The following is a 15,251-nucleotide window of genomic DNA, read 5'->3' on the forward strand; positions in this document are numbered from 1 at the left end:
CTAGAATTCCATCACCTCCAGAGGAACATGTTATTGGAAATTGGATGAAGGGAATTCTTGCTGTGTTACTGGTGGAAAGTTTGGAAAAAATGTCTTTTGGAGTTATGTGGAAAGCAGAAACTATGTGATAAATTTCATGATGTATCTAAAGAGATTTTTCAAGGCAAGTGTGGTAAGTGCTGCCTGGTTTCTTCTTTCTGCTTATGGTAAAATGCAAGAGGAGAGAGATGCATTGAAGGAAGAACTTTCTTTAAAAAAAGGGAAAAAGAATTTCATGACTTAAAAGATTCTGAGCCTCTCTAGATGGCCAAGGTGTGAAAAGTTGTACCACCAACACTTAGCTACAAATCAGAAAGATGCAGTCACGCAGAAGGCCTTCTGAGGAAATTAAGGGTGTGCCCCACAGATTTTCTCAGTCAAACGACAGAACTTCTAGAAAACGTGAAGGCAGTGCCCCTCAGTCATTTCAGGAGAGGCTGAGGTATGGGATGGTTTATCATAACAGTATCTGTGGATATAGCTTTATATATGTGCCCAATGGAGGCAACCACAGTGACAACCACGCAAGGTCTACAATTCAAAAATTGTTTCAATAAAAACACTGCTGGGACTTTCCTGGTGGTCCAGTGGTTAAGACTTTGTTTTCCAATGCAGGAGACAGGGGTTCTATTCCTGGTCTAGGAGCTAAGATCTTATATGCCTCATGGCCAAAAATCCAAATATAAAACAGAAGCATATTGTAACAAATTCAATCAAGACTTTAAAAATGGTCCACATTTAAAAACAAAAATAAAAAAACAACCCTGGCAGCTTGAACTGCAAGAGACTGAGATATTATGATAGGAGGCTTTCAGAGAAACGTGAATAATCATAACATAACCATCACTTCATAATTGTGTTATGATAAATATATATGACTCCAAGCAGGTAGCTTGCACTCTCCTGCTGGCTTTGAAGAAGCAAACTGCCAGAGCAGTTTCTTTGAAAGTACACTTTCAGAGGCCCCAGTAGGAAACAGGCTGATAAAACTCTCAACTGCAAATATGGGTTACTTTTCATGGGAAAACAGGGCTGAATCAAGACTCTGAGAGAGCGGGGCCTGAGCCACAGAGTATTCCAAGCTTGAAACCTAATCAAGGAACTCCCACCATCTACCAGGCTGGATTTCTCAGCAGTATTGGACTAGGGACTCCTTTTAACCTTCTGTTTCTCCTGTTTTGAACCCAAATAGCTATGACGATTATCCTATGCCTGGTCCACAAGCAAGTGTTGGGAGGGCTGGGGGCACACAGTTCGTCTCTGTAGGTTCACAGCTGCACAGATGGAGTGGAGCTGTGCCCTCGCAGCTGTGCCTAATAGATAGCCCCCAAGAGCTTTGTCTATTTAACTTGAGATGATGCTCTAACAGGATGAGATGGAGTAAACACATTCTGCAGCAGGAGGTACAGTGAGGATCAGAGTGGACAGGCCTTCAAGTGGCTCCTCAGTGCCTCTGGCCTCCTGGTGCTCATGGCTCTGTGTGGTCCGCTCGCCATGAGCCTTGACAGGTCCTGTGCCTTGCTTCTAACCAACAGAACTTGACAGAGGTGATAGGATGCCGTGTTCACACTTCTGTGTTATGTTATATGGCAAAGGTCATGGGATGTCACCCGTCCCATGGTTGTGTTACATGATTTGGCAACCATGATGGGGCATTACTTCATGACTGAAAGTGAAAGTCACTCAGTTGTGTCTGACTCTTTGCAACCCCATGGTCTATACAGTCCATGGAATTCTCCAGGCCAGAATACTGGAGTGGGAGGCCTTTCCCTTCTCTAAGGGATCTTCCCAACCCTGGGACTGAACCCTGTGAGAGACTGAGCACAGAACACTGATTCCATATTCACAGAAATTGTGAGATAATAAATGTGTGTTCTTGTGAGCCATGGCATGTGTGGTAACTTACTATACAGCAACAGAAAACTAATACAAAGATTCTCAATAGGCAATGCATTGTGCGAGTGCAGCAAACTTAGACTAGTGCCCTCCTGGGTTTAGCATTTGCATCACAATTTTCACCTTATAGGTGAAAGCGAAAGGCACTCAGTTGTGTCCAGCTCTTTGCATGGAGTCCCATGGACTCCATGGAATTCTCTAGGCCAGAATACTGGAGTGGGTAGCCTTTCCCTTCTCCAGGGGATCTTCCAAACTCAGGAATCGAACCCAGGTCTCCTGCATTGTAGGTGGATCCTTTATCAGCTGAGCCACAGGGGAAGCCCAAGAATACTGCAGTGGATAGCCTATCCCATTTCTAGCAGATCTTCCCGACTCAGGAATTGAACTGGGGTCTCCTGTATTGCAGGCAGATTCTTTGCCAACTGAGCTATCAGGGAAGCCCTATAGGTAACAATAGTAGCATCCAATTAGGTGGATGGTGATGTGTGGCTTGGAAATGATCAAAGAATTGATCAACTTCTCTAGTCCTAGTTTAGAGTCAACAACATAATGCTCATAGTTAAAATTACATGACAAAACGGTAAGGACTGTAGGATTTGACAGTAGCCCCAAGAAACATATAGCTGCCATCTTTGTGCCCCAATTTCTGTGAGATGCTAAATCAAGATAAAATTAAATCTCTCAAGTTCTGAGTATGTGTGGGAGTCACAGGGAGTCCATGCTTTTTCCTCTGGATTTAGAAGGACTATTTTCAGTTAGGTCACCCCTGCCAGGAGAGAAGAGTTGGGGCAAATAAGGCATCTCTGAAAACAGAGTCTCTGAATATAGAGTTTCCCAGCTATCAAAGCACAGCCATTCTCCCTGGGCGAGTTCAGCTGTCAGGAGTTCAGAGCAGGCCACTCCACGGGGAAGCCACACAAATCTGGAGGCACGCCTGTGATCTGAGTGCTTGCTGTTTGACCTCTGATGTGATCAGCTTGGGGGGCAGGGAGGCCACCGTGGACAGAGGAGGGGCAAGAGCCTTTGAAGGCTTACTCACTTGCTCCTTGGTGCTTGATTCTGTCACCGTGTGGGATCTGTCCATCTTCTACTTGGAATGACAGCTGGGGACAGAGTCACTACAGGAATGCTGGGAGAGGGATTTTCTCGGAAATAGACCTAACTATCAAATTGTCATAAGTTACTTCCCAGTACAAACGATGACTGACAATTGCTTTAAAATGGTACATCCTATTTATGTTTACCTTCAGGGTGACTACAGATACCAAACTCTTAGAGGGAGCGTCTGAGAGCATTTGTTCATGAGGCCTTAGTGGTCCAATTTTCACTGGAAGCCTAGGATATTCTGTGTTCTAGCATCATGGAACATGAACATCAGGCTGTTCTCTACTTGTTCTCTGAGCTGAAGTTGTGAGATCCAGTCATTTGTGATACAGAAACGTCACGTGGATGTTCAGTGTTGGCCAGAGAGCCCAGAGGAGGTGTTTGTTTAATGCCCAGCTCTCCTCAGAATAAAAGAAGGGGTGAGTACCGGCAGGGCTCACTTTCCTGGGATAATTCCTTCTGCCCTGAAAATATCAGTTTTTGCTTTTTGGAGTAACATCTAGGCCATAGGTGCTGAAGGCTGCTCCAACTGTGAAAGGAAATGTCAAGGTAGCTTAGGTGAAGCACTGCTCTAAAGGAGGAAAGATGGTGACGATAAGCAGAGGGGGTCAATTTTTACTTTTTTTTTTTGACTTTCAAAGGTGGCTGTGTGGGTGGTGGGGAGTGGAGGTGGGGTGGGGAGTGCTGGGTGGGTGTGGGGCATGCCTCACTTACACAACAGAAAACGCTTTGCAGAAGTTTCCAGATTTGGTTGGATCATAGAAATGAAGACGGACAATAAACCTGACTTTGGCTTTGGCCTTACCCACTACTCTGGGACTGAGCTCACTTGCCCCCATCTCCTGAATTTAGGTAAGGGAGAGAATGGGGCAGGTGTAACGTTTTCTTTCCACAGTCTCTGGTGCTGGGAAGGTTGAGAAGGCACAGTGAAAATGGAAGGAGGTTCGAGAAAGTAATGGGCACCAAGAGAGCTGTGAGACTCCAAGTCAGTTGTCCTCACTGGTTTTAAAAGTGCAGAAATGCTTGGGGCTGGTGCACTGGGATGACCCAGAGGGATGGGATGGGGAGAGAGGTGGGAGGGGGCTCAGGATGGGGAACACGTGTACACCCATGGTGGATTCATGTTGATGTATGGCAAAACCAATACAATATTGTAAAGTAATTAGCCTCCAATTAGGACAAATCAATTTATATTAAAAAAAAGTGCAGAAATACTAAAACTTTAGTGAAGGTTAATCACCTGTTCTGCCAGTGAAAGTCTGCATTCTAATCAACCTAATAGACACTGCTGTGGGTGTTTCTTTTTTTTTTTTTAATTGATTTGTAAATTTTTGTGACTTGTTTTCCTTTTTAAATTTATTTATGTATTTCCTTATTGCTTGGCTGTGTTGAGTCGTGGGTGTAGCACGCAGGATCTTTGCTGCGTCACGCAGAATCTTTTGTTGCAGCACACAGATGAGCTGTAGCATGTGGGGTCAGCACATGTGGGCTTTGGTAACTGTGGGACATGGGAGCTTAGTTGCTCCCCAACACATGGGAGCTTAATTCCCCTACCAGGGATTGAATCTGCACCCCCGTACTGCAAGGCAGATTCTTAACTGCTGGACCCCCAGGAAAGCCCCCGCTGTAGGTGGTTTTTATTTTTTAACATTTAAAAAAAATTTTTATTTTTACTTTATTTTACAATACTGTATTGGTTTTGCCATACATTGACATGAATCCACCACGGGTGTACCTGCGTTCCCAAACATGAACCCCCCTCCCACAGCCCTCCCCATAACATCCCTCTGGGTCATCCCCGTGCACCAGCCCCAAACATCCTGTATCCTGCATCAGACATAGACTGGTGATTCATTTCTTACATGATAGTATACATGTTTCAATGCCATTCTCCCAAATCATCCCACCCTCTCCCTCTCCCTCCGAGTCCAAAAGTCCACTCTACACATCTGTGTCTCTTTTGCTGTCTCGCATACAGGGTCATCATTACCACCTTTCTAAATTCCATATATATGTATTAGTATACTGTATTGGTGTTTTTCTTTCTGGCTTACTTCACTCTGTATAATCGGCTCCAGTTTCATCCATCTCATTAGAACTGATTCAAATGTATTCTTTTTAATGGCTGAGTAATACTCCATTGTGTATATGTACCACAGCTTTCTTATCCATTCATCTGCTGATGGACATCTAGGTTGTTTCCATGTCCTGGCTATTATCAACAGTGCTGTGATGAACATTGGGGTACATGTGTCTCTTTCAATTCTGGTTTCCTCGGTGTGTATGCCCAGCAGGGGATTGCTGGGTCATATGGCAGTTCTATTTGCAATTTTTTAAGGAATCTCCACACTGTTCTCCATAGTGGCTGTACTAGTGTGCATTCCCACCAACAGTGTAGGAGGGTTCTCTTTTCTCCACACCCTCTCCAGCATTTATTGCTTGCAGACTTTTGGATTGCAGCCATTCTGACTGGTGTGAAATGGTACCTCATTGTGGTTTTGATTTGCATTTCTCTAATAATGAGTGATGTTGAGCATCTTTTCATGTGTTTGTTAGCCATCCGTATGTCTTCTTTGGAGAAATGTCTATTTAGTTCTTCGGCCCATTTTTTGATTGGGTCGTTTATTTTTCTGGAATTGAGCTGCATAAGTTGCTTGTATATTTTTGAGATTAGTTGTTTGTCAGTTGTTTCATTTGCTATTATTTTCTCCCATTCCGAAGGCTGTCTTTTCATCTTGAAGTGATGTTTTTGATGAGAAGTTTTGGCATATAGGCAATCTGCCCCCAAAGTTTCATTTATAATTAACTTTTTCTTTTAAAAAAATTAATGATTGCTGCAAGACACACATTACTTCTTCTGTAAGAGGTTTGTGCTTTTCTTAAATATCTTTTGATAAGCTCAGAGTCAGAAGGACTTCCTAAATCTTAACTATTCATATCCATTTAATTAACATGCCCTGAAAATCTGCAGGATTGCATATCAAATCAATATTGCCGGCACAGTATAAAATTGAATCTGACCTTTATATGAATAAATTTATTTTGCAATAGAACAATTTCTTGATCTGAGACCTGTGTCCTTCATGGACAGGAATTTAACCAACGGCCTGACTGTGGCTCACAAAGTTCCCACCATCCAGTGTCTGAATGGACTACCTCATCCCTTCCCTGCCCACTTTTTTCCAGCTCCCCTGGCCCCAGGCTAATTCCCCATGCCTGTTCCCACCCCCAGGGTCTTTGCACATGTTCTTCCTTCCTCCTCTGAATTTCTCCCCCTCCTAGGTCTTCTTCTTGGTTCCCTTATCACCTTCTTGAAGACTCTCCTCAAGGGCTCTGCATGGCTTCACCCTCAGATACTTTATATTATGATGATACTTTCTTTTCTTCATCATATTTATTGCTACATAGGTGTGCTGTTTGTTTATTTAGATCATTGTCATCTTTCTGTGAGATTACAGCTCCTGAGGACAGGGACCTAGCACTTATGGACATCCCACTCACCTAGAGTGAGGCTCCAGTAAATACCTGTCGAATGAATGGGTGAAATTAATGTAAAATTTTCTGCATCCTGGGGGTTTCAAAGATACAGATCTCAGAATTGACTCTGAGGTAACAAACAAGTTTTGACTGGGTAAATAGGAGGACATAAACTCTGAGGCAAATTCTTTATCACCAGGGAAGTCCCGAGATGGTATCTTTCAGATTTGGTAGGACTTTGTAACCCTAAGAAGGTTTAAAAATAAGTACTGTAGCATGAGCCAAGAAATTATAAAATATCTATTGAAATAATGAAGAAAGGAAGGAAAACCAAATTAATATTTTTGTAATAACCAAAGTATTAATATTCTAGTAAGAGGTTAAGTGTTGGTGAAACAACATATTTTATAGCCATTATGACAATTATGATATTTGATGTGTCTTTACTGTTTTTCTTTGAATACATTTACTTTCCTATGTTAATGTTTGAACCAGCAAAGAAAACTTAAAATATTTCACTTGTGATGTTCTTGAAATATTTGGGAGCGTGTGACTACTTAATACTTAAATGCATAGTTTGATTAATGTTACTAATTTAATATTAAGTACTGGTATTTTTCAAAAATATTACTTAATAGATCCATAATTTTATCACATTGTTAAACTAAGTACAAATAGCAGAAGGTATTCTCCATACACCAAAGCTCCTTAGACAGTTGGGATCTGGCCATTGAAGCATTGCAAGGGAAATACTAGCACCCTCATTTTACAGACAAGGAAACTCCTGTCTAGAGCAGCAGGCAGATGACTTATCTAAAGCCACCCAGTTTGTAGTTGGCTGATCTTGGACTTACACACCATGTGCTCACTCCTGGGATCTCCTCTTCCTATTTCTAAATGCTTTTAAAATAAATTTATATTAAAATAAATAAATAAATAAAAAGTACCCCCCCCAAAAAAATAAAATGGCCATTCTTTTTATTTTTTTATTGGAGTATAGTTGATTTACAATGTTGTGATATAAAGGCTTTTGTAACATTATTCTCTATGTGTGTATTAACATTTTAAAATGATTTCTAGGCTATTAAAAAGGGTGATCATTAAGTTCAAGCTTCAGTCCACCTAAAAGAGTGGTTCTTAAAGTGTGTCCTCCACCCATCAGTGGCATCAGCAGCATCTGGGAGTTTGCTAGACAGGCAAACCATCCACCCAGAACGAGTGAATCAGAATCTCCAGGGCGGGGCCAGGAATATTGGATTTAATAAAACCCTCAGGAGACTCAGCTGAAAGTCCAAGTTTGAGAACCACTAGGCAAGAACAAACATGACCATTTAGCCAGCCCTTTATATGAAAGTGTTAGCTGCTCAGTCATGCCTGACTCTTAGCGACCGCATGGACTATACCCCACCAGGCTCCTCTGCCCATGGAATACTCCAGGCAAGAATAATGGAGTAGGTTGCCATTCCCTTCTCCAGGGGCTCTTCCTGACCTACAGATTGAACCCAGGTCTCCTGAATTGCAGGCAGATTCTTTATCATCTGAGCCAGGAGCAAGGCACATTCCTAACCACTAGACCATGAAGACCCTTTATATAAAAGTATCTAATTCAGCAGGAATTTTGGTAATGACATGCTTATGACATTCTTGCAGACAAAATAATGTCACATAAAAAGGGAGTTTCTCAAAGTTATTTTCCAAAAGTTTTATGTTTTACAGGGTGCTCCCCACCCCACCCTCACCTTGCTGACATGCCTTTGGCTTGGGTACCTGAAGTTTAACTTTTGACACAATTCTAAGCTAACCTTTGGCTCTTGGTTTCTGAGATTTGGAAATGTTGGCTGGTGTAAACTTGCACTGCTACATTATGTGGACAAATTCCTTTGCAATGATCTAAATCAAGGTTCTCAAAGCTGGTCCCCACACCAGCAGCATCAGTGTTACCTGGAATCTTTTCAGAATTGCAAATTCTCAGGCTCCATCCTAGCCCTGCTCAATCAGAAACTCTGGGGATAGGCCTGGCAATCTGTGCTTATCAAGCCCTCCAGGTGATTCTGTTGGACTATAGCTTGAGAAATACTGATCTGCAAGAATCTATGTAGAAGAGTATATCCTAGTGATTTTGACATGTGATTTAAATAAGGTTTGGACTGAAGCAGCTGACACAACCAATCAGAGAAGACAGTGTTGGTTGTAATGGTGAACTTACATTCAAAACCAGCCAGCCTAAAGTTTACAATTCTGAAGAAATAGTACTTTGCCACAACCTAAGGAACTGTATACCTCTTCCACTACTGCTTTTATATCACAATCTCTTTTCTCATTTTCCTTTGTCTATTTTAAAGGACAATTTGACTCCAAATTAGAATTGTCAGTTCTACTTAAAAAAAAAAAAAAAAAAGAAAAACCACTTTGCCAAAATGGGCTTTAAACATGTACAACTTTACCCATTCATTACTTTCTATCAATTCATTCATGGCTTCTTATTCCAAAGAATGTTCTGACTTCTGCAATATATTCTGCATAGTTTATATCTGGTCCTTCTCAGGTCATTTGCAAGATTTCACCAGAGGAGTCTTGTCTAAAGAAATCATTCAAACTTCGTGGTGCACTCTTGCCCCTTGAACCTATTATTTTCCTAATTTGAGGAGCTGGTACAGTCAGCAGATTCACTATGATACAAAAGTGCTGACAGCACCAGCTGCATTCATAGGGTCTGAAGAAGGAGAAGCTTCATCTAAAGGGGTTTGGTGAGAGTACGAAGGATGGATTTCTTGGGTGTCTTTCAGTTAGGAAGCATTTAATTAACTGGTCTTTCTGGGGAAAATTCAACCTAGACTTCCAGATGTTCAAGCTGGTTTTAGAAAAGGCAGAGGAACCATACATCAAATTGCCAGCATCCACTGAATCATCGAAAAAGCAAGAGCATTCCAGAAAAACATCTATTTCTGCTTTATTTACTATGCCAAAGCCTTTGATTGTGTGGTTCACAATAAACTGTGGAAACTTCTGAAGGAGATGGGAATATCAGACCACCTGACCGGCCTCTTGAGAAACCTGTATGCAGGTAAGGAAGCAACAGTTAGAACTAGACATGGAACAACAGACTGGTTCCAAATAGGAAAAGGAGTACATCAAGGCTGTATATTGTCACCCTGCTTATTTAACTTATATGCAGAGTACATCATGAGAAACGCTGGACTGGAAGAAGCACAAGCTGGAATCAAGATTGCCAGGAGAAATATCAATAAGCTCATATATGCAGATGACACCACCCTTATGGCAGAAAGTGAAGAGGAGCTAAAGAGCCTCTTGATGAAAGTGAAAGAGGAGAGCGAAAAAGTTGGCTTAAAGCTCAACATTCAGAAAACGAAGATCATGGCATCCAGTCCCATCTCTCCATGGGAAATAGATGGAGAAACAGTGGAAACAGTGTCAGACTTTATTTTTTGGGGCTCCAAAATCACTGCAGATGGTGGTTGCAGCCATGAAATTAAAAGATGCTTACTCCTGGGAAGAAAAGTTATGACCAACCTAGGTAGCACATTTAAAAGTGGAGATATTACTTTGCCGACTAAGTTCCGTCTAGTCAAGGCTATGGTTTTTCCAGTAGTCAGGTATGGATATGAGAGTTGGACTGTGAAGAAGGCTGAGCGCTGAAGAATTGATGCTTTTGAACTGTGGTGTTGGAGAAGACTCTTGAGAGTCCCTTGGACTGCAAGGAGATCCATCCAGTCCATTCTGAAGGAGATCAACCCTGGGATTCCTTTGGAAGGAATGATGCTAAAGCTGAAACTCTTTTGTCCGCCTCATGTGAAGAGTTGACTCATTGGAAAAGACTTTGATGTTGGGAGGGATTGGGGGCAGGAGAAGAAGGGAACGACCAAGGATGAGATGGCTGGATGGGATCACTGACTCGATGGACATGAGTCTGAGTGAACTCCGGGAGTTGGTGATGGACAGGGAGGCCTGGCGTGCTGTGATTCACGGGGTCGCAAATAATCACGACTGAGCGACTGAACTGAAGTGAACTGAACTGAACTGAACTGATGGACAGGGAGGCCTGGCGTGCTGCGGTTCATGGGGTCATTGTTTGTATTTATTTATTTTTTTCACAGACATTACTGTGCCTGAAATGTGCAGAAATCCAGAACTGGATTCACACTTGAGATGTATTTTCCAGTCATTTCTCTGTTAGCATTTAAATGTCTATAACAAACATTCCCCCATATAGACTGGATTCTCACACATTTGGCATCAAAGTTGGGAAGCCCATTACGTGAGTAAGAGAAACATGGGGCTCAATTAGGTAACTTTGCTCCAATTCTCAGTGGGGCTGATAAATTCTGTTGAAGAAAGGTAGCCAGCTCACCCAGGAGATGGAAGAAATGAGCTAGAAGATTCTCTTACGCCGAACAGCCACTGCACAGGATGCATTATCACTGAGATGGGAACTTCCTACTTTACTGCCAGCCAGGACCTGCTATGACTAGCACAAGTGAAAAGCCATGGTGCAATAGATGTTACTATAATCTCATCCCATAATAAGCACATTCCACACTCCCTGACAAGAGAGCACATCCTGGCCTTTAGCTAGGATGATACACTAAAACAGCTCCCTTCCAGAATACTCCTCATCAAATGGCAATTTCTTAAAGTTAAGAAAATAGCCCTTGTTTCATTTGGAGATTCTCCTTTGCCATGATGATCAATAGCAGACAACTTTTGGGGGGCATACTTCATCTTCCTTTTCTGGGTTTTATAAAAACTCGGAATATTGCAAAAAATAATGAAACGATAAAGCAAATTCTTTCCAATCTCGATTTCTTTTTAGATAAGTTCCAGCCTATTATTTAGTCATTAGTGAGGCATTTATCTTTTTTTTCCAGAGAAAATCATCTTCAATAGAAGGATCAGTTCAGTTCAGTTCAGTTGCTCAGTCGTGTCTGACCCTTTGGACTGCAACACTCCAGGCCTCCTTGTCCAGGATACTGCTTAATATTAACAAGTAGAGTTGGTTAACTGGTCAGCTTCTATTAAATGTTGATCAATAACTGTTTAAGACGAGAGGTTCCTTTTTGTCCCTAAAGATTTATCTTCTTGAATATCCACCTCTTTTTTATATTTCAGCCGGCCTGAAAACTTTCAAAATCTTATCAGAACATAAAATTTACAAGATGCAAGATTAAAACACTCTGTATCAATCTTTGGGCAGGACAGACCCACATGTTCAGTACTAGAATAAATTGACTAATAAGACATGAATAAATGACAGAATCACAATTCCAAGTTACTCAGTGCAAGTGATCTCTTACAAGCATTTCTTGTAATTTATCAGCTAGGTTCCTTCTTTACACCCTTTAAAAATGTTGTTGTTTTACATATCATTTAAGCCCAGTGTATTCAATATGCATGTTAATACAGAATAAGGTATTTACATAGCTCAGATGCCTACTGATATAAGAAGTGAGGACAGAATTTGACCTATTGGATAACATGACTATAAGCTTCAGTGATGTTTAATTCCCACAGGAAGCCTTTGGGCAATGTGATGGCCCAGGGAATTCTTATCATCCTGATGTACAGAAGGAAACTGCCAAGGCTGAGTTTTTGGTAGTCTCTTGACCTATCTGCAGTGTTTTGAATCTGATTTCCACTTTAATGCAATGATCCTGATGAGCAGTCCTTTAAAAAATCAACTAGCTATTTGTTTAAGGTAAGTTATATCTTATTTTAGGAATCTCATAATTCATTTTTACTTGAAATCTCTCTCTCTTAGACTATGAAGACTATTTATAATTTATAGGTAGGTATACACTTATAAATATATTTTATTGTATATAAAATATATATGCATATGCATGTATGTATGTATAATACATAAAAATCATTTAGTATAGTTAAAACCTGTTCTTATTAAACTTTATATAAAAGTTTAGACATTCTGAGGGCAAATGCATAACAACACAAGGCTGCCTAATATAATATCTACTCAGAGGTTACTGACACAAACACCATTTAAAGTAGAAATAAACATTTCCTATTTTGTGATTGCATTGTATGGATATGAGTAAAAATGACTCACATCTGAAAGTTGAGGTTGCTTTTCATGTAATGCAATTTACAATAAGTGGTGAACATTGTAATCACTGAAGAATAACTGTGGATAATATGTGGGTATTTAACAACAAATACATGATTTAGGCATTTGAGACCTCACCCTGCATCAAATGAGGTCATGCTTTTCAAGCCAACTTAAAGAGCAAGTCCTGGCCATACCTTCATGGGCGCCAGCTGGATGGGCGTGATGCAGGAAGGGTCCACCATGGGCTTCGGCCTGTTGGCAGTGTCTGCTAGCAGGCTGTGCCACTGCTGCGGGAGGCCGGTAAATTTCTGTTCCTGTGGATCAAACCCAGTGTGAACCCTGTGTTCAAAGTTGGATGGGCCCGATATTTCAATCTTTTTCTTTTTTTTTCCAAACATGATGCAAAAACCTGAGAAATGAAAACAGAAAAGGGAGAGGTTGATTATCTTGCCAGCCAGAAGACACAGGAAAATCAGTAATTCACTCATCATTTCACTCATCATCAGCTTTTCCACTATTAGCTGCAGACAATGCAAGTTGTACTTTCAGAGTCTGTAGATGAGGCTGCTGCTGCTAAGTCACTTCAGTCGTGTCCGACTCTGTGACCCCATCTGTGACCCCATAGATGGCAGCCCACCAGGCTCCCCCGTCCCTGGGATTCTCAAGGAAAGAACACTGGAATGGGTTGCCATTTCCTTCTCCAATGCATGAAAGTGAAAAGTGAAAGTGAAATTGCTCAGTCATGTCCGACTCTTAGCAACCCCATGGACTGCAGCCCACCAGGCTCCTCCGTCCATGGGATTTTCCAGGCAAGAGTACTGGAGTGGGGTGCCATTGCCTTCTCCGGTAGATGAGGCAACTTCATTCAAAAATTTTATACTTGCCACGTGGAGTTAGGGTTTCCTGACTCGCTGATTTGGTCATGTGGCTCACTTTACTAATGGACTGTGGAGGAAGAAAAAGTCCTTCAGTTCAAGGTGGAAAAGTTTTAAAATGTTTTTGATGTGGACAATTTTTATTATCTTTACTGGATTTGTTACAATACTGCTTCTGTGTTATGTTTTGTTTTGTTTTCTTGGCCATAAGGCGGGTGGGATCAAACCTGCACCCCTTGCTCTGGAAGGCAAAGTCTTAGCCACTGGAGCACCAGGGAAGTCTCCGGGGTGGAGGTTTTTGAAGGCATTGTGTTTCCACTTCCCTCTTACACTTCTGCCACTTGGCACGCCCATCTCTCTAGTGGACGATGCTCCCTCAGCCAAGATTCTGGAAGGAGAGATGCATGAAGCAGACACAAATCTGACTTCCAGGCTGGAGTCAGACCAACAACTGACTTGTGAGTATGAAATAAATGTTTGTCATGGAGCCATTAAGACCTTGCATTTGTTTGCTATGTGGCGTTACCAAAGCAAAAGGTGACTAGCACACAGGGAGAAGCATCTCGAAGTCTGATGTCCACTTAAAATCTAAAACACGTGTATGGAAAAATGTGTGTAAACATGAGGAATGGGGTTAATAATTATATTTACCACAAAAATTTTATTAGGATTAAGCAAGTAAAAAAGTGTTAAAAAATGTCTGAAAAGCACCTGGCACAAAGTGAGTGCCAAGTGCTACAAGTATGAAACATACCTCTGGACGAATATACCAGAGGTTGACTGGTATTGCCTGCAGAGAAGGGAGCCAGGAGGAAGCAGGGAACAATATCTACTTTATATTGGATATTTAGAATTTTATACAACGTATTTCACTTGTTTGAAACAATGCAGTTTACCTATTTAAAACCTCCTATGGTTTCCCTGGTGGCTCAGTGACAACCTGTCTGCCAATACAGGTGACACAGGTTCTATCCCTGGGTTGGGAAGATCCCTGAAGAAGGAAAGGGCAGCCCACTCCAGTGTTCTTGCCTGGGAAATCCCATGGACAGCACAGCCTGGTGGGCTACAGGCCATGAATTTCCAAAAGAGTTGGACATGACTTTGCCACTAAACAACAACAAATGACAAAGATACATGTAGAAAATATGTAAAATAGTCACGTTATGCTTTACATTTATTGAACACACGTAAGGTACCCTGGGCTTGAATGCCACTTAGTATTCACTGTGATTGCAGGTGACTGCTTTTCCCTCTCTGGATTTATTGTGAACAGGACAACCACAATCATTTGGGGAATCCCAAGGACCCTGTTGCACCTTTTACAAAACATGGTGCATTGGCTTCAATGTTACTTTGTGGGGGAAACCTTGTCCCAGCCCTCAGACTTGAGTAGGTGGGTTATACATACATTGCTAGTCATGTACATATTTTTCTCCACGCTTATTCACTTGCTGTCAGTTAAACAGTGGCATGCTTATTATCTGTCTTCCCTTCTAGAATATAAGATCCATAAGAGCAGGCATGCTGTCCACTTGTTCATTACTGTTGGCCAATGTCTGGCACATGGTAGGGGTCAAGAAATATTTCCTGAGAGACTAACATCACCCAGAACAGAACTTTTAGTGAAGAACACCTAGGATCAGAGCTCCACAGATGTTAGCATCGCCTTTTTCACTCTCCCTCCCTCCCTTCCCTTCGTCCTCCTTGGAACTTCTGTTGTTGTTTCTTCTTTTAACTGTTTATCCCTGCTCAGCCAGCAGGGGTTTCCGACTTCCTTC

General features: G+C 41.6%; 1 protein-coding gene across 1 annotated transcript in view; it reads right to left on the reverse strand.

Annotated features, from left to right (window-relative positions):
* The window catches only part of PAK5 (p21 (RAC1) activated kinase 5), a 115,133-nt gene extending 102,130 nt beyond the window's left edge, over positions 1-13,003 (reverse strand). The window contains exon 1 of the mRNA XM_018056918.1: positions 12,793-13,003. Coding sequence (XP_017912407.1) covers positions 12,793-12,996 — 204 coding nt within the window. The 5' untranslated portion in view covers positions 12,997-13,003. The remainder of the gene's footprint in view (positions 1-12,792) is intronic.

Source organism: Capra hircus, chromosome 13 (genome assembly GCF_001704415.2).
Source record: "Capra hircus breed San Clemente chromosome 13, ASM170441v1, whole genome shotgun sequence".
Taxonomy (NCBI): domain Eukaryota; kingdom Metazoa; phylum Chordata; class Mammalia; order Artiodactyla; family Bovidae; genus Capra; species Capra hircus.